The sequence below is a fragment of the Strix uralensis genome, chromosome Z, assembly GCF_047716275.1.
Source record: "Strix uralensis isolate ZFMK-TIS-50842 chromosome Z, bStrUra1, whole genome shotgun sequence".
NCBI lineage: Eukaryota > Metazoa > Chordata > Aves > Strigiformes > Strigidae > Strix > Strix uralensis.
Window position 1 is genome coordinate 37479081 of NC_134012.1, and position 19995 is coordinate 37499075.

Genomic DNA, 19995 nt, shown 5'->3' on the forward strand with positions numbered 1-19995 from the left:
TGCTAAGAACTAGCAAATCAAATTGGTAGGAGAATAAAACTTCTCCAACAAACGGTATCCAAGTGTCTTCTCAACAAGGGATGGTTTAATGAAACCACACTGCCATCCTCTATTTAATGAGCAAATCACATTTCAATTTCCATGCAAAATACAATGCAAGACACTCAAAAAATGGCATAACTTGTCCTATTATAGCTGCTTACATGCCATGGCACCAGAGCCCTTAGCACTCTTTCTCCTGTCCAGAGCAATGTCTAGTACACTTGAAAGATCATCCCACCTGCAGTAAAAGGTTCTGCAGGTTGCTGACATACTGTAAATATGTATGTGCAGCAGTCTTCACTTTCAACTAAAGTGAAGTGAAGGAAGACTCTAATAGGTATAGGTGGCAAGGTTTGAGTGGCAGGGGTGGCTTCTTTGAGGAGAGGCCAGGGACTCTCGCCCATGTTTTACACAGCTGGATCCAACTGTCTCCAGTGGACCCACTGCAGGCCATGTTTGAGCCTCTCAGGCAAGATGGTGGTGCCTCACAGAAAACAGGCTCTAGAAAGGGCAAAACACTGCACAGACAGAGGATGTGAGGGAAAAAAAAAACAATTGTGAGAAACTGAGTGTGGACACCAAGGTCAAAGGAGGAGAGTAAGAGATGGTCCAGGCGCTGGAAAAGGTACTTTCCTTAAGCCCACAGAGAGTCCATACTGGAGTGGTTCTTGAAGGACTACAGCCCACAGAGAGGCCCCATGCTGAAGGGGGGGAAAGTGTGAGGAGGGAGGAGTGGCAGAGGGGAATTGTTATAGATTGACTACAAACACCATTCTCCATCCCTCTGCACTGTTCAGGGAGGTGGAGGAGATAGACACGTCCTGAATGAAGAGTGAAGTTGAGCATGGGAAGGTGGTGTTGGCGGGGGGGTGGTGTTTTCTTTTTTGTTTTTTTTTTGTTTGTTTCTCATTTGCAAATTAAAATAGATTTGGGTAAAAATTAAACTAAATTAACTTTCCCCAAGTCAAGTCTGGTTTCCCCACAACATTAACTGGTAAGCAATCTCCCTGTTTTTGTCTTGACCCTAGCTTTCTCATCCTATCTTCTCCCCCAGTCCTGCTGAGGAGCCAGAGTGAGTGACCAAACATCTGGGTGGGCGTTCAGCCCTTAGCCAGGGTTAACCCACTACAAAGATACACTGTAAAAAGTGAAAGCATTACAGCTCTAACTTCAACTTCTAACTTCAAGCTTCTGCTATATCTGGAGTAAATTGGATGGCTGGTGAGCAAGCAGCATTTTTGCTATAACAAGGGTCTAGCTCTCTTTCTTGATTTTAAAGACTCTTAAGTACAAACAGATCATTTCCAGAGACCACAGATAAATCAGCTGTCACAGAGCAGTTACCAGACATGTAAAGATTATGCCTTGCATCTGAAAGAAACAGCTAGCTCCTGTCTTCTGTTCCAGTGCTGCTGTGCCTGGATTTTACTGCTTCCTAGCACAGCTATTCATTTATCTATTGTTTTAAAACCCTAAACGCCAGAGACAGCTTACCTGCTGTCTGACAAGCCCTGCAAAGCTGGAGAGCAGTTGCAGAGGTCTGCACCTGCAAGGAAACATATCTCTTTCCACAGGTTCCCATGCACAAAGTCACATTTGGTTTTGTGGATGCTCTGTGTGGTCACCCTTGCCTCTTCACATGACCAAAATACCGTCTGATATTGGGGACAGGGAGAGACTGACCCATCACGTCTTGTGCACATTACATTAAATGGGAAATGCAAAACTGGGACATCTAGGATGTAGATATGTATAGTGCACACTTTACCTCTCCACGTCAAGATGATACTTATTGCATACAGCTTCTTCAAGACAGGAATTCAATTTTTTTTTTTTTAACTTTTATTTAAACACCACTCCAAATGAATCTTGTTCCAGACAACTTTGATCAAAAGGTCATGTGGTAGCCTGGAGAATATTAAGGGACATGTCTAGGTAATAAAGATGACTTTTTATTGGCCTGTAAGTTGAGCATTACTTTTCAACACTGCTGCTAGAATCCAAAGGTGGAGGAAGAAGGCAATAAAGTTGTTCTCCTTTCTTGACCACAGGTTTGTGTATCAACAACAACAGAAAGTCTTTAAAAGTTATTTATGTATTCAAACATTTTGTGAAGTAAGATTCCCCACAGGGCATGTAACAAATTTTCTCCCCACAACCTCATTTCCATTTCTGAGACACCTAAACCAGAGCCTGCCAAGAGCCAGAACTCTCAAAAATCAGCTGGGCAAAAGCAGTGGCATCCTTCTTCTAATCATGATAATATCAATAGCAATTAGCTATTGTGAATCACAGTAAGTGATTTCCTTTAGCTGGCCAAATACTTTTTAACTTCAACTTGCCAAGGGTTTTGCCCAGTTGAATGCAAGAAAAGGCACAAGCTAACAAAGAACAATCAGCAACAAGGACAAGGAAAATCTGTAGCCACGTGTGCATACCATAAACCTGTGCAACAGGTAGAGAAAATGCATGTTTCTATTACTATTTCCTCTCACAAACTAAGTCAAATGGGTGGTTAAATAAGATTGTTCTCCTTTAATTTAAACTCAGTGCAATGTTTTAAATCCACAGACTTCACAGAAAATACCAACTGCATTAAAATCATCTTTCAGAAAAAGTAGATGTAAGGTTACACATTAATTATAGAGGTTAAGCAGGTATTTTATTGACACAAAGTAGTTTTGTTCATACACTCACATGACAAAAAGATGCACATCCATGTGGAAAAGAAATACAGTCAGCAGGATCAGGGTTTGCCCTACCTTGAAATTAAAAGGAAAGAAACAAAAAAAATTGTGCCAAGGATTCTTTCTCCTAGGGTTGGAAGCTGCCATTTTCTCCCTGAAGCATAAAAGTCTGACTCACTAAAATAAACTGAGGTTCAACCACTGCATAAATTTTCTTTTTAAAATTCAGAAACATTCCAGTTTAGAAATTCTTATATAGTCAACATTATATACAGACACTCTTAGAAAGTTGACATTTTAAAAAAGTGTATGGACTTCTGAGATATCTCAGGTTCTGGGCAATTATTTGGACCATTAACAGTCTCAGTATTACAGACTGTGTTTAGAAACAAGATGATTGTCTACAGAAAGATTTACAGTGCTGGGATGAACGGTGTTAGTAACATCTGAGGTCTGGCAAATTCGTCAAATCTAGCTCCACACAGAGAGAAAATAAATCCCATACAGTTTTTATAAGACAAAATCTGGACATTCTAAATTGAGCACCCTAAAAATGTCAGTGTATTGAATCCTGCAGCCTGTTATTTCATTATAAACCCTATCAAAATGGCAACTACAGATTCAAAATTTTAATGTGATTAACAATGTATGCAGTAAAACAGGACTTCAGTTCAGACTACATACTTTACCGTCTGTAAAGATGACAAGAAACCAAGAAAAATCTCATGTAAAATTAAGTTTTTGGCCCCTACGATAAAAACCACACCTGTCTTCCAACCGGATCTCTGTCAGAAAAAGGGTATATTCCTCATTAAAGTCCCCTATATCAGAAAAAAATATCACTTGCTTTCTCCTTTCCCTCAAAGAATAAAGCTAATATTAAGTAACTCTTCAGGAACTCTTCCAAAATGTTTGTTTTCTTTGCCAATGTCCTGGTTTGAGTGAGTGGTGGGGGTTTTTGGTAGTGGGGGAGGGTGCTACAGCAGTGGTCCCCTGTGAGAAGCTTCCCAAAAGCTCCCCTGGCTCCAAGTCAGACCCACCTCTGGCCAAGGCTGAGCCAATTAGCGATGGTGGCTGTGCCTCTGTGATAACGTATTTAAGAAGGAGAACCTGGGAGGAGGAATTGGAGGTGTAAGGAGTTGTAAGAGGAACACCTATGTGAACACTGAGGTCAGTGGGAGAAAGGGAGGGGGCAGCGTGCCGAAGCAGAGACCCCCCTGCAGCCCATGTTGAGAGGGCAGGCTGTCCCCCTGCCACCCACAGAGGTCACCAGTGGAGCAGATGCCCACCTGCAGCCCCTGGAGGACCCCACACTGGAGCAGGTGGCTGCACCCAAAGAAGGCCGGGACTCTGTGGGAAGAAGCCCCTGCTGCTGTAGTTCAGCACTGGGAGGACTGCAACACATGGGAGGGACCCATGCTGGAGCAGCTTGGGAAGGGCTATGGCCCACGAGAAGGACTCATGTCGCAGAAAGTTCATGGAGGACTGTCTCCCATAAGAGGGACACCACGCTGGAGCAGGAGAAGAATGTGAGGAGTCCTTCCCCTGAGAAGGAAGCAGTGGGACTGCAGTGGCTTCCATCCCTTGTCCCCTGCAACACTGCTGGGAAGGAGGTAAAGAAATTGGGAGCAAAGCTGAGTCCCAGAAGAAGGGAGGGGCTGGGGGAAGGTATTTTTAAGATGTGGTAATGCTTCTCACTGTCCTACTCTGTCTGTGATAAGTGTTATTATTTTTAGTATTTGAATTAAACTGATGTTCTTTTTTCTTCCCCTGTCTGTCTTTTGCCCTTGACTGTAATGGGTGAGTCATCCCTTCCTGTCCTTTTCTCTATTTGTGAGCCTTTTGTTGCATTTTCTCCTTCCCATTCCTGAGGGGGAAGGAGTGAGAGAGTGGCTCAGTTGCCCTCTGGGCTTAAACCATGACAGCCAAGACCATCTACGTAAAAAGTCCCTCCAATGCAAACAATTTTTGTAATTGAGATGTATTTCCCTTTTGGCTACATTTAGGAAAGAGACAGCTATACATCCAGTTTAAGTTTACTGACAAAATTATAGCAACTTCTGCACTGGGTAACTGCCCTTTGTCCTCCCATTAGTCAAACACAGAAACACACAGCCTGGCAGATGTACTTCAACCAGCTTTCAGAGCAAGTCCCTACTTTTACATTGCCCCTGTCACACTGGCAGCATATACTGCTTGTGTGTATGTATGTGTATGCATATGGCTATATTAAGTCAAGGCTACACAAACGAAGCAAAAGGTGGGAAGGAGCATATCACAGCAAACCACTAATTCTGCAGCAAGCATGCAAGCTCATCAAAAGCATAGCAAGAGCTCTCCAGTACAGCCATGCTATAGGTACTTTTCTCACTTGTTGCCTCCTTTCCGCACTCTAAGTTTCCTGCTAGCTTACAGTTGCAAAAAAGAGCACCCGCCAATAGGTGGAGGACACTGCCATAGCCCATGCTTAAGCCAGGCACCCATCTGTGGCTGGTACCTGTCTGCTCCCACAATGAATCACTTCACTGACAAAAACCAGGAACATTATTAATTCCTCTCCTCAGCCCCTTCAACAAGTCAACAGCTCAGTGGGATCAGACAAGCTGGTGGAATAAGACACTGGTGGTGGTGTTAATGAAGCAAGGTGAGACAACAGCTAGGCTTTAAATAAGTCAGTTTAAACAGCCATGTAATCACACTCTGGACTCATCAGTATGTAAAGCATGAAGATCTAGTTAAAGTTTTGCTGTTCCCTCAAATATTTAGCTTGACTATATTTAAGCAGAGCAGAAGTCTAGCTAATCTCACAGCCTGTCTTTGATGTGGTCAATGGTGACAGTAACAGGCCATGCAGAAGTAGGGAGTTAGATGTGCTTGTTCACAAATGTTAAAAAGTTTTAAAAAACAGTTGGGTGGATTGGAGTATCTGGTACTGAATAACCATTAGAAACATGGCCAAAACAGTTAGTTTCGCAGTTTAATAACAGGGTACAAATGATACGGGAATTACAGAATAGATTGTACTAGGAAACATGTCGAGGGAGGTTATTGTCCCACTCTGTGCTGCAGAGTAAACCCAAGCAGCTTGTAGCCTCCAGAAGACAAAAGACAATGACACAAAGCATTTTAAGAATGACTACGCTGATATATTCAGGGAAAGAATTTGATCAAAACACCCCACATTTCATTGTTTACAATTAGGCAATATGTTTACTTTTGTTAACTCAAGAAACCTAAAATTGTAAGGCACAGAAAATGAGCAATAAAAGGGACACTTCCTATTTTTACCTTTTTAATCACTCCCACCATCCCCAAAAGTCCCTGCTGGCATCATTTAGATTTATTACACTTGTGGGTAAAACTTGCCCATTGACAACTGACCTGATACGATTAATATTAAAGCAGTGGCTCATGAAGTTTTCCAGAATACAATCTTGATGTTTTATTTGCAAACACACTAAAGAGTCAATACATTGTCCAGACATGGATACCCTCTTGCACCTAATAAATGCAAACACAAAACACAGCTCATGCTTCTATTTCAATACAACTATAGTTGCAACAGTTCTCTTCTCCAGGAGGATAACAAGGTCTTTCAGACTATACCCACTCCTTATATTTGCTTTGTTTTCAAAGATCCTCTTCAGCAGAGTGAATATTCTCACACTAGCACCTTCTTATTTCCAGCCCAGAACCTACTATTGTCTAATTGTGCCAACAGGGCTACCGATTTTTGTTACAACAGTTCAAAAATATCAAGTTAAGCATGAGCATTTACATTAGTAAACCCACAATATGAAGGCTTGCTTAACATCTCTATCAGTAACCTGGATGAGGAGACAGAACATGCTCTTATTCACGAGGTTTGCAGATGACAACCAACTGGGGAAGGGAAGCAGCTGACATTCAAGAGCAGTGCTGCCACCAGGAAGGACCCAGACACTCTTAACACCAGCCTCATGAAATACAATCACACAAATGCCAAATGCTAAGCCCCTTCCCAGCAAGGCAGAGCCCTGCAGCCATGAGGCTAGGGCTGGAAAACAGGAGTTTGGGGAGTGGGGGGTGGGGGTGGGGAGGGGGGTTGGCCCTGGGCACTGGAGGGCAGCAAGCTGAGCCAGGGCCACCCATGTGCCTGAGCAGCAACAAGGGCGAGCCAAGAGCCAGGTGAGGGCAAGGACTGTACCCTCTGCTTGGTGCTTGTCAGAACCCATCTGGGTACTGCCTCCAGTTTGGGTCCCCAACACAGAAACACCACCAACAAAATGGTGGGAGGTGAGAGGAATCTACTGAGGCACTGGGGCTGGTGCCCTTACCCTGCAAGGAGAGGCTGCAGGACCAAGGCTGGTTCAGCTTGGAGGAGGTACAGCTCTGGGGGCATGCAACAGCATGCCTGGCACCAATGGGAGGGAATGGAGGAGACGCAATCAGGCTCTTCACAGTGATGTATGGCAGGAGGGTGAGAGGCAGCAGCACAGGCTGACACACAAGAGGCTTGGGCTGCTGATAAGGAGAAGCATTTTCCCCATTAAGACAGGCCAGTGGTGGAGCCGGTGCCCAGGGAGGTTAGGCCACCTTCGGCCAGGGGAGGTTTCACAGCCTGACAAGAAGGGGTGATGTCCTGAGCAGTCTAGGCTGACCCCATAGCTGAGCCTCTGGTGGTCCCTGCCAGCATGAATGATTCTGCCATTGTGCAAAACACAGCAGAACCATTTCCACTAACAAAGTGTAAACCTAAAGGTTTAGCCCTCTCCTCCCTCCAAATGGACAAACTTCCTTTGGGCTTTTTCATATCAATTAATTCTACCAACATGTAAAGAAGTCTTGGTAGATTTTCTAGTTCAGACTGTGCAACATATATTATATAACTTCAAGTAGGTTTATTTATACTTACAGTTTCTAACTTGTTCTACCTTATAACTACTGAATTTATTCTGCTTAATATAGAACTGTTTCTCCTTAAATAAGAGATATTTTATTTTCTTATTGCTTCCTCCCATCACAGTAGCCGTCTCTGTAAAGTCAAGCAAGCAATGCTTCACATATAAGGTCTAACTTCTGCTTTGCAGAAGTAAACATGAATCACTTGGTTGTGAAGACAGATATCTACTCATGTATTTAAGGTAGGCACATGCTCATTTGCTCACCCATTCCACTTAAAGACAACAAGCACTGAGCTCTTATACAAAGTTAATCACAAAAACACTTCACTTTGTTTCACTGTCAGGTCAATCTTTATTATTCTAATCATGTACCAGCAATAAGCAGCAACATCTTTATTGTGATGACTTTTGACATGGGTGCAGGACTCACCCCTCCTGCCTTTAGCAGCTTTCTTCTGAATTCCTCTGTCGGGTTGTTGAATGTGAGCTTTTCACAGCGGAGGTGATTTACAGGTGGGTGACCTTCAAGGTGCAGGAATAAGTCATAGTCAAATCGAACTTTCTTAGGTTCTTCCTAAGGGTGAAGATAACCAGATAGAAACATCTAGCACCAAAACTAAGTTGAAAACAAGGGCTCTATAAAGACTGTCAATTAAAATGAAAATTATGTCATTTTTAACCATTCTCTGTGTTCTCAGACACATGATGAAATTTACCATGCGTCAGCTGAGCTACAGTAAATCAGAGAAGCTCCCATCAGCCCATGACAACACATGGTAAAATGAATGAACTTCACAAACTTCATGCTGTCCTGACAAGGCTTAATTGAAAGCGTTAGGTCATGTTTAGCACAGGCTACAGACATACACATAGGCAAGTATTATGATTCAGCTGACACAAGGTAACTCTGCCAACAACACAATCATGTTTCTGAGCCCTAGACAGTACTGAAGACACTGCAGTATGTTTTGAACGCAAATATCTCCACTGAAGCCAAACATTACTGTTTTCTTCGCGAGTTATAGAAAGGCATAATAATGAAACTGCTGCAGACAATTATATCTGATTTCCTGTGTACAGGGTCTGCTCATTTACTAACGAAACTTCATTGCCTTGAATGAGTGTGGCCAGCTAGATTTCAAGCGTTTCACCACAGCTTCCAAGCAATTAAAATCCTCTGACACTGCAGTGAAAAAATTAAACTGAATGTTCCCTGTACCAATATGGAGAGAGAAAGAACAGGAAAGGCAAATTTATCTTGGAAGAAATCATCAGTGCTCTACTGCCCTAAGAAAGCCTCAGCTGAAAAAAGGACACTAGTGACATTCAATAGACTTCAGTTTGTAATACCAGAGAAAAGATACTAAGTATGTTTTGTGTTACACATTTACACAGTCCCTTCTAGAAGCTGTATGTAAGTTAAACGCTCTTTTAAGGCAATATTAAGTAGCCCTTCCTCCAAAGGTCCTGATGCGCAATAGAGGCCATCAAACCAACATCAGTCTTAAGTCAGAACACAAGTAAAAGGTCAAATTCAAGAAAAGCTTCAGCAAAAAGGGAACCATGAGGGAAGAGGAGGAAGAGATACAACAAAATCTTAGCACATATCCAACACTGCATGTAGTCAAAATGTGTGCCCTGTTCAGTGACAGATGCTTTAAAAATTCATGTTAAAAAATGTATAGTTTGATTCAGGATTTCAAGGATATGAAGAATAGAAATCATAGAAATCTCAGTTATTCTAAAAGTTAAATCAGGGGTTTCAAACACAGCCAAGGGACATCCTCATCATCCCATCTCTAGACTTGGAGCAAAGACAACAGAAGGGGACCTGAAATAAAAGGCTTGCAGTAGTCTGTTTCTGAAGACAGAAGAGAGAAGTTCCCTCAGAACTATTTTCTTGACGGACCACTTTCAAAGGCAACCATGGACGAAGATATTTCTTATTGTTAGAAAGATTAACACATGATTTCTTGCAGAAAAAAACGGAAGTGATTTACTTCCCGGTCTGCTTAGAAAACTGTGATGTTGCTACAGGCAAACAGTTGGTACCTCCAGCTTTGTCATAAAAGCAAAGTTATAAAAAATTACAAATGTGAGTCTTCAAAGAATTCTGTTGAAAGATTAACATAACCAGCGATTTCAAAGCAGACTTTTACTACACAAAGGACTCCCAGTACCACTGCTATTATTTCAAAATGGTGTGACAGTGAAGGCAGTATACACTGCAGTTCATAAGCCTTATCCTAAATGGACTATATTTTCCAGAGTAGGAGTCCTTTGACTTAAAAGCATTTTTTCAAGGACTTTGTCTCAATAGCTAACAGCTATAGTCTTGCTGCTGCTGAATTTGGGAAGGTGGGTTGTCTGTCATTTCCCTAATTCTTTAAAGTTTAGAATATTTTCCATCAGGGTGAAATGCCTATTAGATTTGCTACCATCTTCTGCTTAGTCCTGGGAACAGGCACCCTTTAATTCTCCATGGTCCAGGTGGCTTCCTGCACCCTTGTCTTCTCTATTCATTAGGGTACTTTCTGAATCAGAAATTGAAAAGTTGTCTACCTTGAATAAGTGATGATGGTCTGTCTCCTCTTCCTCCTTCTATCTCCTCTTTTTCTGTAATGGAATAACTGTGAAGTGGCTTAGGGGAGGAAGAGTAGCTGAGCCAGGAGAAAGCAGTAATTTGCCTCAGGAATGCCAGCTCAATTTTTGTGTCATTTTTCCTTTGTATTGTACCAACCCAGGGGAAGGGCATGCTGCTGCAGCTGTGTGAGTCGTATTCCATGACACCAAAATAGGGGTGAAGCATGTTTGCAAACTTCCTAATTCCATATGCTGCTTGAGGGTGAGGTGAGTTGTAATCACTGCTGCCCTCTTGATCTCAGTCTAAGCCACAACTCCTGCTGGAGAACTCCTGAGACTTGCAGGTCTCCACAGTCAGCAAAGGCAGCCAAAAGTCTGAGTGAAAAACAAAAAAAGAAATGTCGGGCAGGAAGCTTTCTATAGAGATGCTTCAATGATTGACGCACTGTCTTCTCACTTTGTCTGCCCAGTTTTGGGACGAGCTCTTAACAGAGAAGTTAAAGAGAAGGGGTTGCTTTCCATTAGGTTTCCTGAATGAATCAAAACTGCTTCCCTAATGGAGACAGAGCTAAAAAGCGTACTAAAAAGGCCAGTCAACTCACTGAAGCAGTTCTGTTTCCTTTTCCAACAGCAAACAGTGTAGTCTAAGCCCTGCTCTTCACAGATTGATACAGGGAACATTTCAGAATTACCTGTTCGAAATTTACAACTTAGTGCCTGAGCAGAACTATCCACACCTCACACCTTGTCAGCTTTCTGTGAAAGACAAAAGAATACTGGAACATCTACTTGAAGGCATATATAGCTAACAAAGTTGTACTCTTAACACAAATTTTAAGTGACCAGGGTTCCAACAAAAGTCTTTTACTATGCATTTCTATTTTCAGATTTAGTTTTTCACCAAGCATGCAACACATTAAAGATGTAACTCTGACTTGATTAAAATAATTATGTTAAACCATATCTTGGTAATATAAAATAAACACACAGGTATCTTAGAAGTGCATACAAAGTATAACAGCTCCACTGAGGCACATGACATACCAAAGGAACCTAAAATATTACAGTTATTAAGGCAGTGTACATGAAACCTTGCAAGCTTTTTGCTCTTTAATTCCACCTAAATCCAATTCTTTTCAGCTGAACAACTTATTAGTAATACAGACCCTGTTACGTACATTAAAAGAAATCTCTGTATTTGCTATCTAAGAGACCCACAGTAGGAGTAGCATTTACTTAGACTCAGAATTTGAGATACCACAATAATGCAAGCTTTGTAGAACAGCACTGGGTTTGTTTTTAAATGGTGCCCCCTGGTAATGTTGAGTTGAGTAGAATCAATGTTCACATGCAGTCTGAAAGAATCTTTTTTCAGACTGAGGATGCAGGATTAAAAAAAATACCGTTTTCAAAGATCAAAAACTGAATAAATTAAAAAGATCAGCAATACTAAAATAGAACGAGTTCATTATGAAATAAACATAATCAAGATCAGTTTCCTTTCTTAAAGTTTAAGTGGCCCTTGAACTTCCTGAAGCATTATTTAAGGTCTGTCCACTTTTGAGTAGGGCTAGTAATTCTTCTGAATAATTACATTCAATTTATTTTACCAGGTAATCCTAATTTCATAGTTATATACTAAATACAGTTATGCATTGCTAAAAGTTATAGTGACTTTGAATTGAGGAACAGTGCTGACAAAGATAGCTTTAAACCTAATTTTATGAATTAAACAAAATCTTTAAAGAACCCTGATTTCCACATGATTTTTTAATTATTTTTTTAAATTAAAAGTATTTCATTCCATACCTTGTTTTTGAAGTAAACCTCAATTGGTAAAATGAAACCAGCATACCCAGATTCTTCAACTTTGTAGGGTGGATCCTTGCACACTGAAATGAAGAGAAAAACCTGTATTTAACACCAAAAAAAAAATGTTTTAAATGCACAAGCAAAGCACAAGATCAAATAATCTGCTACAATCTGTGGCAGCACCATTGCAAAACTGCACACAGAGTAGGACATATCTGTGCACAACTCAATGTGAATTTTGCAAGCAAATCGTTCCTGCCTGTATACAACCTACAGTTTAGGGATAGCAATTCTTTTTTTTTTCCCCGCAATCCTTTCAAACTGCTAAAGCAGAACCACCAGGAACTTCAACAGCAGGGGGACCCACTGGGTATACAACCAGGCAGCCAAGGCTTGCTCTAGGAATGGAAAATACATAGGATCCCACCCTGAGATAGTTACATAGATGGCAGAAGAACTGCCATTCATGTATTCATAACCTGCTACTAATAAAATCCTAATTCTAATAAATATTTGAAATAAATTAATTAATTGAATTAGAACTAATGCTAATAAAACTGGAAACTGCATTACTGGGGGGGACACACAACACAACATTCCAGTATATAGTGAAGAACCTCATGAAGGTTAACTACTGTGTTATGTTAAAACAGTATCCAGGTTTACCCTATAGGAGTCAGACTTCATTAACATGACAGTGAGTATTACTAGCTCCAATATACAATCTTTTCCTTCAAGTTTTCAGTTTAATGGAAGGACTTTCAGTTATATGAAATCCCCATGGTATTGAACATGAGGTCTCTGTAGAAACTGGCACTAGCCTGTCAACTCCATCCAGTGACCAAAAGCAGGTTGTTACAGAACTTGGAACAGAAGCCACCTCTTCCTTCTCTCGTTTGGCTGCGCGACAACCTCATTACAGAATTCATGTCCATGTAACACATAAGCACAAAGGTAGGCTAAGCTTGAGAAACCACACATCTCCTGCAGCATCAACTTAGATGCTTCCAAATGCTGCACTGATATGCATGACAACCCATGTCATGTGCACTACCATCTCAATGGCATCACAGGACAATGACAGTTTCTCTACTGTAGACTGGCAGAATGATGCAAGTCATACACAAAGGGTTGACTTCTTCAGAAACATTTGCTCAAGCTCTACCAATCTTGCTGACAAAAAAAAATTTAGACTTCCAAATGGATCATCATTTGTTAAGATGTACGCTTTTTTCAGAACTGCCTGGTAGCTGCTCACTGCACTGTATCAGGTGCAACTTAAACTGTAATTTACAAAACATGCCTTGCCATCAACTGTGAAGGGCCTGAATACCAAAATTATTCTTTTTAGCAAAGCACCACAGATGGGCATTTACCACCCTCTATCATCCTGAAAACATGACAAGGGCCATCAGACACACCCAGGAATATAACTGCTGCTACATTATGGTCAGTACATCAGCTTTCTGAGGACATGCAAACTTGGTTAATCCCCAAGTAAATGAACACAGCAGAATTTTCTCCTACTACCTTGCCATTCTCCTCTTGCTCTGCTAGCACCAGACCCACACAGGGACTTCAAGAATGAGGAAGATTCCAAGTCCTTGCTCATCTACAGCAGCTGGCTATCACTACTCAGTTCACTTCATGCAATCAATGGAAAGGGAAAAGGATGACAAAAACTGAGCAAGAATAATCTAATTTCCAGGCTTTTCTGCAACACTGTCCTACTGCAGCTACAGAACTCAGTTTGCTTTTCTTGGCAGGAAAAAAGAGGACCTATAGTTTATAAAGCGGGATTTCAAAGATTTTGAAGAAAAGTGTTATAATGATAGGTCAAATCTGAGAGGTTGTTTCACCCATACAAAGCTTTTAAGTTGGAAACTAAGCATTTTGTGTTAGAACCTCCCAGAAATAGTATTTCACCTTATATTGACGTCTTCCCTTAGGAGGGCTTACCAGCATTTGAAAAATGCAAATATAATAGTCCTAGTTAAGCACAGTGGCAGATTTACAGGAATACATACTGACAACTTTTTCAGTCAAAGATAAAGAAACCTTCCTGCTCCTCCTCTGACTTCAGAAGACAACTTGGGGAGAAAGCCTTCGCAGTATTATTTGAATGGCTATACAAGGTTCAGAAGTGTGAAATCCACTTACATAAAAACAGAGAAAGATTATGCAGCAGGTATTTATCCAGATGAAAACACAGAAACTTTAGAAACTGTAATAATACATTAACTGTTACAGAGATTTCTAGCTTCATTATGTGACAAGTCACAAATCACTTTTTTTAAAAAATAAGTATCATGTCAACTTCTGAGCACTTAATTAGTGCAGAAAACACTGTCAGTATAAATATTTCTCATTCTCTTCCTCAAATGTCTAGTCTTTCAGATTTACACAGCTGTTAGCCATGCTGAATAGTACCTTGTCAAAGTGTCACATTACAGTTCTGAAAACAAAGTCTGTTACACTTTCAGGCTTTGTTGAAACTTGGGTGATGTGTTACAAAACACTAAATCACAAGGAAACCACTTTGGGTGCCTTCCCAAACTGAAAGATGGGCTTTTAATAGAAGGAAAATTCTATAGTCTTGTGAAAGAAGCCTTCCTGAAAATAGAAGTGACTGAGCAAAGCTCCATGCTACTGCATACATGCAGACTGCAACTAAAATGATCACTGGCATAAAACCTTCGGTTTGTTGAACTGCCTGTGCTGGTTTTGGCTGGGGTAGAGTTAGTTTTCTTCACAGCAGCTAGTACTGGGCTCTGTTTTGGATTTTTGCAGAAAATAGTGTGGTAAGACAGGGATATTTTCATTATTGCTGAGCAGGGCTTACACAGTGTCAAGGCCTTTCTTGCTTCTCACACCACCCCACCAGTGAGTAGGCTGGGGGTGCACAAAAAACTGGGAGGGGGCAGAGCCAGGACAGCTGACCTCAAGTGACCAAAGGGATATCCCAGACCATATGACATCATGCTGAGCAATAAAAGCTGGGGGAAGGAGGAAGGGGGGACGTTTGGAGTTATGCTGTTTGTCTTCCCAATAACTGCTACGCGTGATGGAGCCCTGCTTTCCTGGAGATGGCTGAACACCTGCCTGCTGATGGGAAGCAATGAATGAATTCCTTGTTTTGCTTTGCTTGTGGGCACAGCTTTTGATTTACCTATTAAACTGTCTTTATCTCAATCCATGAGTTTTCTCACATTTATCCTTCCAATTTTCTCCTCCATCCCACTACAGGGGAGTGAGCGAACAGCTGTGTAGGGCTCAGTTGCTGGCTGGAGTTAAACCACAACACTGCCACAAGTAGCAACAGGGGCTGCAATGACGTGTGTGGTTTAGCTCAGCCAACAGGCAACCATTCTAGCAAGGTTTGTTGAGTGGAGAAGAGAGAAGTCACAAGAGTTTTGTAAATCACAGAAAAGGTAGAGAGAAAAAAATAACAGGAGAGGAAAAAAAACACCCTGTACTGGAGAAAGAAAAGAGAAACAAAAGCAAGTTACAAGTCTAGACCAACAGAGAAAAGCCAACAACAGAAACTAGGAAGGAGTGATTCTGAAGAGGAAGTACCTGGAAACCCTAATAGGCTTCTCAAAGCTTGTCAAAAAAGCAGCTACACTAGACCAGATCGATAAGCAGAAAACACTACCCCCTTCTACAGACAAACAATTAATTTCCTCCTCAGAGGGACAGAAGCATCTTCCCAATGACCGCTTCCCTCCTTTGAAGGAGGACCTATAGATGCATTTCAAGCAACAGATAAACAAAGTCTCTTGCATAATGTTATCACTAAGACTTAATTATTTGGTCAGGTTTTTTTCTTATGGAAACAGCTTGTATGATCACAATGCGTTTCCTCCCTCTCTCCTGTATCTTTTGACTAGGTGGTCCAACTTCAAGCCAGTCTCCACAACATTAAGGCCCTACAGATTCCTACAGATGCAGTTAAAAATTATCGCCTGCACTGAGAAGGCAGTTGCAGAGAACATCTTCACTGAGATGCAGGGAGAAGCAGCCAGCAGTATGCAGAATTACAAACCAGTTATAACACAGTGTCTCTTCTCACGAGAACTGTAGGGCCAGGAGTAGAGAAGTAAAGAGAAAAGCAAAACTATGCAGATTTCTTTAAGCCCACCGGTCACAGAAAAAGCTGGGGTTTTTTGTTGCCTGTGTAAGACAAGATAAGCATGATACTATACTGTTATTGTGCCTTTGTCAGAATGCAGGATCATTTTTATTCTTCCATAAATTAAAGCTTTAATCTTAGGTATTCGCAAATGCATTTGCTAAACATAGACCAGTCTCCTAAAGCAATTTTAGGTGCAATTTTGAAATAAAAATAGGAGTTTATGCAACACAATTATACAGCGAAAGTCCATCACTTCTGTTCATCATGTTTCATTGTACTTCGGGGTGAACACTGCTATAGTAAGTAGTAACACTGGTAGGTTTGAGGCCACAGGAGGGAACTTAGATCAAACAGGGCTCTATCTATAGCAGAAGCTGTTCAAATACTGCATAGGAACTTGAACTTATGTGAAACTAAAAGATTACACAAGCTGTTAAATGACGAAGGGAAGAGGGGAAGGTGTAGAAACTAGAGCAAGAAGACTCAGGTCCTATGACAAGAAGTAGTTCTCATAGGTGGAACATAATTTTTCCATAATGTTAGGGAAGCATACACATATACACACATGCAACTGCACAGGTACTGATCTCCAGTACTCTACACACCTCAGGTGCTCATGTACAGTATACTGTATTTCCCTTGAGGGGAACTATTTAGGCCCTCAGCTGCAATCCTAGCTGTATTGCAAACACTTCACAAACAACAGAAATAGTTAGAAGTATGTTGGTTGTACTGACCTATTAATTTTGACCATCCTTCCCATACATGCACATGCAGTAATCTGCAGCTGATAAAGATTATTGAAATACTCAATACAAACAAAATGCACCTTCCAGAGATCACTGCAAGATATCGATGTGCATCTTTAAATGAAAGCTCAGTAACAACACTATCATTGCTAGTACACAATGTTATTAACAAGGATTTCTTCTCCATATGATCTCAGTATCTGTTTTGGTAAAATTGCCTATTATACTCATTCTGTATATAAGAAAGAGATACGTGCGTGTTCAATTCTCATTCAATGCACTCTACAACTTGATAATGCCAGCATAATGAGTTACCAAGATCACAGCAAGCCAGGACAGGAATTTATGAATTGTAGACTATCTGTCCCCTATTTATGTGGGGAGATATGACTTCTCTACAGCTCAGATAAATGACTTAAACCATTTATCTCAAATGTTTTGCTTCTTTAATCCCCAGTTGAAGCACTGCTTTTTCATTTGTTGTGTTCAGGAATGCATTCCCATGCGTTGCATCAGACATTAATTGACACCTAAGGAACCGATGCCATCAAGCTATGATGATGCATTTTACTAACAGTGATCACACTGAGGACTTTGGAGGTAACAGTAACAAAATTCTAGTAAGAGTTAAAGCTTTTAAAAAGGATAGCATGAGATTCATTTGCCACTGAACACTGTCAAACACTTCATTGTGAATAGATCTTTCCTTTATTAAAAATGCAGTCAGAATGAGTAAGGAAAGGCAGAAGTTTCTTTTAGGCAGATACTGACACAACATCAGGATGATGCAGAATAGTGATTGTAACAATTCACAAACATTTTGTGCACCCTGCAGGATACACCAAGTGGTTTCTTGGAGGAACTGAAGCCTTCTGATAGAGAACTGGTTTAATTGTAACTTTTTTGTACTGGTATTTTATAGACTCCTGCCTATAATTTTCTCACCCTTCAACCAACTTTTCCCTCTATCCATCACCATCTCCATTAAAAGAAGTCTCACAACAAAGGGGTGGCATTCACTTTCAGAGGAAGACAGACTGTGGTACTGAATCCCTCCTGCAGTAAGAAGTCAGCTTTAAACATTTGACTGTGATTTCTATAAAAGTTCTTTGACTCTGCTGCTCAGTAGCTCACCTTCCCAGCTGCTGGGCTGCAGTACTTGGACTCTATACAAAAAGAGCGAAGAAGAGAACAGGTCCATTATGGCCTACCTTCAGGCACACCTCAGCCATTAATACCAACAAATTGCTAGGCAGGTTCAAACAAAAGCTAGCAAAAATTATCCAGTTGAGTGTGCGTTAAATGGTACCTTATACACTAGGAACAAGGAATTCCCATTTGCTTAACACCTTATGCTGACAAGTATTTCATATAACCCTGAAGTGAAAGCACAGAGAGAACTGAGTTTTCAGCATTGCATTTACAATCATACTAAGTTCCCTGCCCTATACACTGAATGCCCAGATTCCCAGCACTTTGACCAGCTGGATAGTATCGCAAGATACAGTTTATAAGCCCTTAAATAAAGTGAACCCCAGCTAACTTTTGAAGTGACATTTTCTGTATATAAGGTCTACTCCCTGACCACTGGATAGCTTCTTCATCAATTGAGATCAAACTGATACACAAGACAGGAGAGCAGGGAAGGTGAAAAAGACTCCATCATGCCCAACAAGATTTTCCAAATCCAGGTCTTACTGGAGTACTTAACTCAGCACTGTCCTTTAAACATTGCTAAAAGACCAGCAGAGAGAGTAGTAAACAGCCATTCTCTCACAATCAAATTTCTTACCACGGCAAACAAAATGAGCCTAACAAAGATTGGGTGTTTTTTGTTTGTTTGGCTGGGGGGATGGGAGTTGGTTGCTTTTTGTTTGTTTTTTTTACATGGTTAAAAGGCCACATATGCCATCCTAACTCTTTCTAGTAGCACACAAAGACAGCAGTGAGCCTTGAACACACAATTTTGAGTTTCTAAAATACAGCAGTGAGCTTCCTACACCCTCCAATTCACACAGAGCAATCTGCAGTTTTGCATTTACAATGCCATCAATAATTTAGATAACTTTAAAGGTAGTTTTCTGTAATTTAATGGTTTCTTACATTAATTCTCAGAGCACGTATGCTACCTGTCCGCAGGTCCTAGAAACAATTGAGAACATAAAGCTGTAAATTGAACAGATCCAGGAATTCCTAATTTCATTTTTTTTCTGTAGCACATATAAAACACCCCCTGGCCTTTGAAAGTACAATCACCAAGTGTTTTGACATAAACTGAGATTGGAAGGGGGACCTAAGGTATCCTCACTATTTCATAATGCTGTGCAAGCCCATTTAATGTACACACGCTGCAGATGGGCAAGAATGCATTTCACTCATTAACAGTAAAGGATGAAGCAATCTGTACCGGCAGAGTACAGGCAAGGGCTACCTTAACTTGGAAGTTCCCTCTTTCGTTGAAGTTATACTGTTGACATTCACGCAACTTTTTTGTCTAGTATTCCCAGCTTTGCTGAATTGGAAGAAGAAAGGGAAAGGATTTAAAAGCTTCACTTCATATGTCAGATTCTGGAGCAATACTGGTGGCAACAAGTCACCTACCTGACCTTGAAATGCCATATTAAAACATGTTTTCCCAGCCGTTCCAGTACTTCCAGCAGCAGGAGCACTTTTCTTGACTGCCCCACCATACACAGACATCAAAAGATCCTAAGGCAAGCTTTCTAACTTCAGTACACGTCCCAGATGCAGAAGGCCCTCCTCTTGACTCAAGGACACAGAAAGCCATTTAGTTATATTCTTCATTAGCTATATTCTGCACTGCACACACAAGCAACAATCCTTAATGAGACACACGAAAGTTACTGGAGATGTCTAGGACCATTCATAGTTCATGCCTCCCATCTCTTCCATCTATTCCCTTAGGTTTCCTCCAGATAAGACAGGAATGAGAAAGAGAAAATAAAACAGTATTTTAAAACTAGTTATTCCTACACTATATTTCACCTTCTCATTCTAGATTTTCTTTCCAACAGGAAATGGTTTGCAAAAAAAGACTATTAGAAGAAAATGTAACTCAGGTATCAATGGACTGGAGTAAATGA

The 19995-nt window shown here is 40.9% G+C and overlaps 1 protein-coding gene across 1 annotated transcript in view; it reads right to left on the bottom strand.

Annotated features, from left to right (window-relative positions):
- The window catches only part of MLLT3 (MLLT3 super elongation complex subunit), a 142613-nt gene that overhangs the window by 50271 nt on the left and 72347 nt on the right, over nucleotides 1-19995 (bottom strand). The window contains exons 3-4 of the mRNA XM_074855413.1: nucleotides 12005-12087; nucleotides 8043-8186 (exon numbers count right to left, since the gene is read on the bottom strand). Of these exons, the coding sequence (XP_074711514.1) occupies nucleotides 8043-8186; nucleotides 12005-12087 (227 nt within the window). The remainder of the gene's footprint in view (nucleotides 1-8042; nucleotides 8187-12004; nucleotides 12088-19995) is intronic.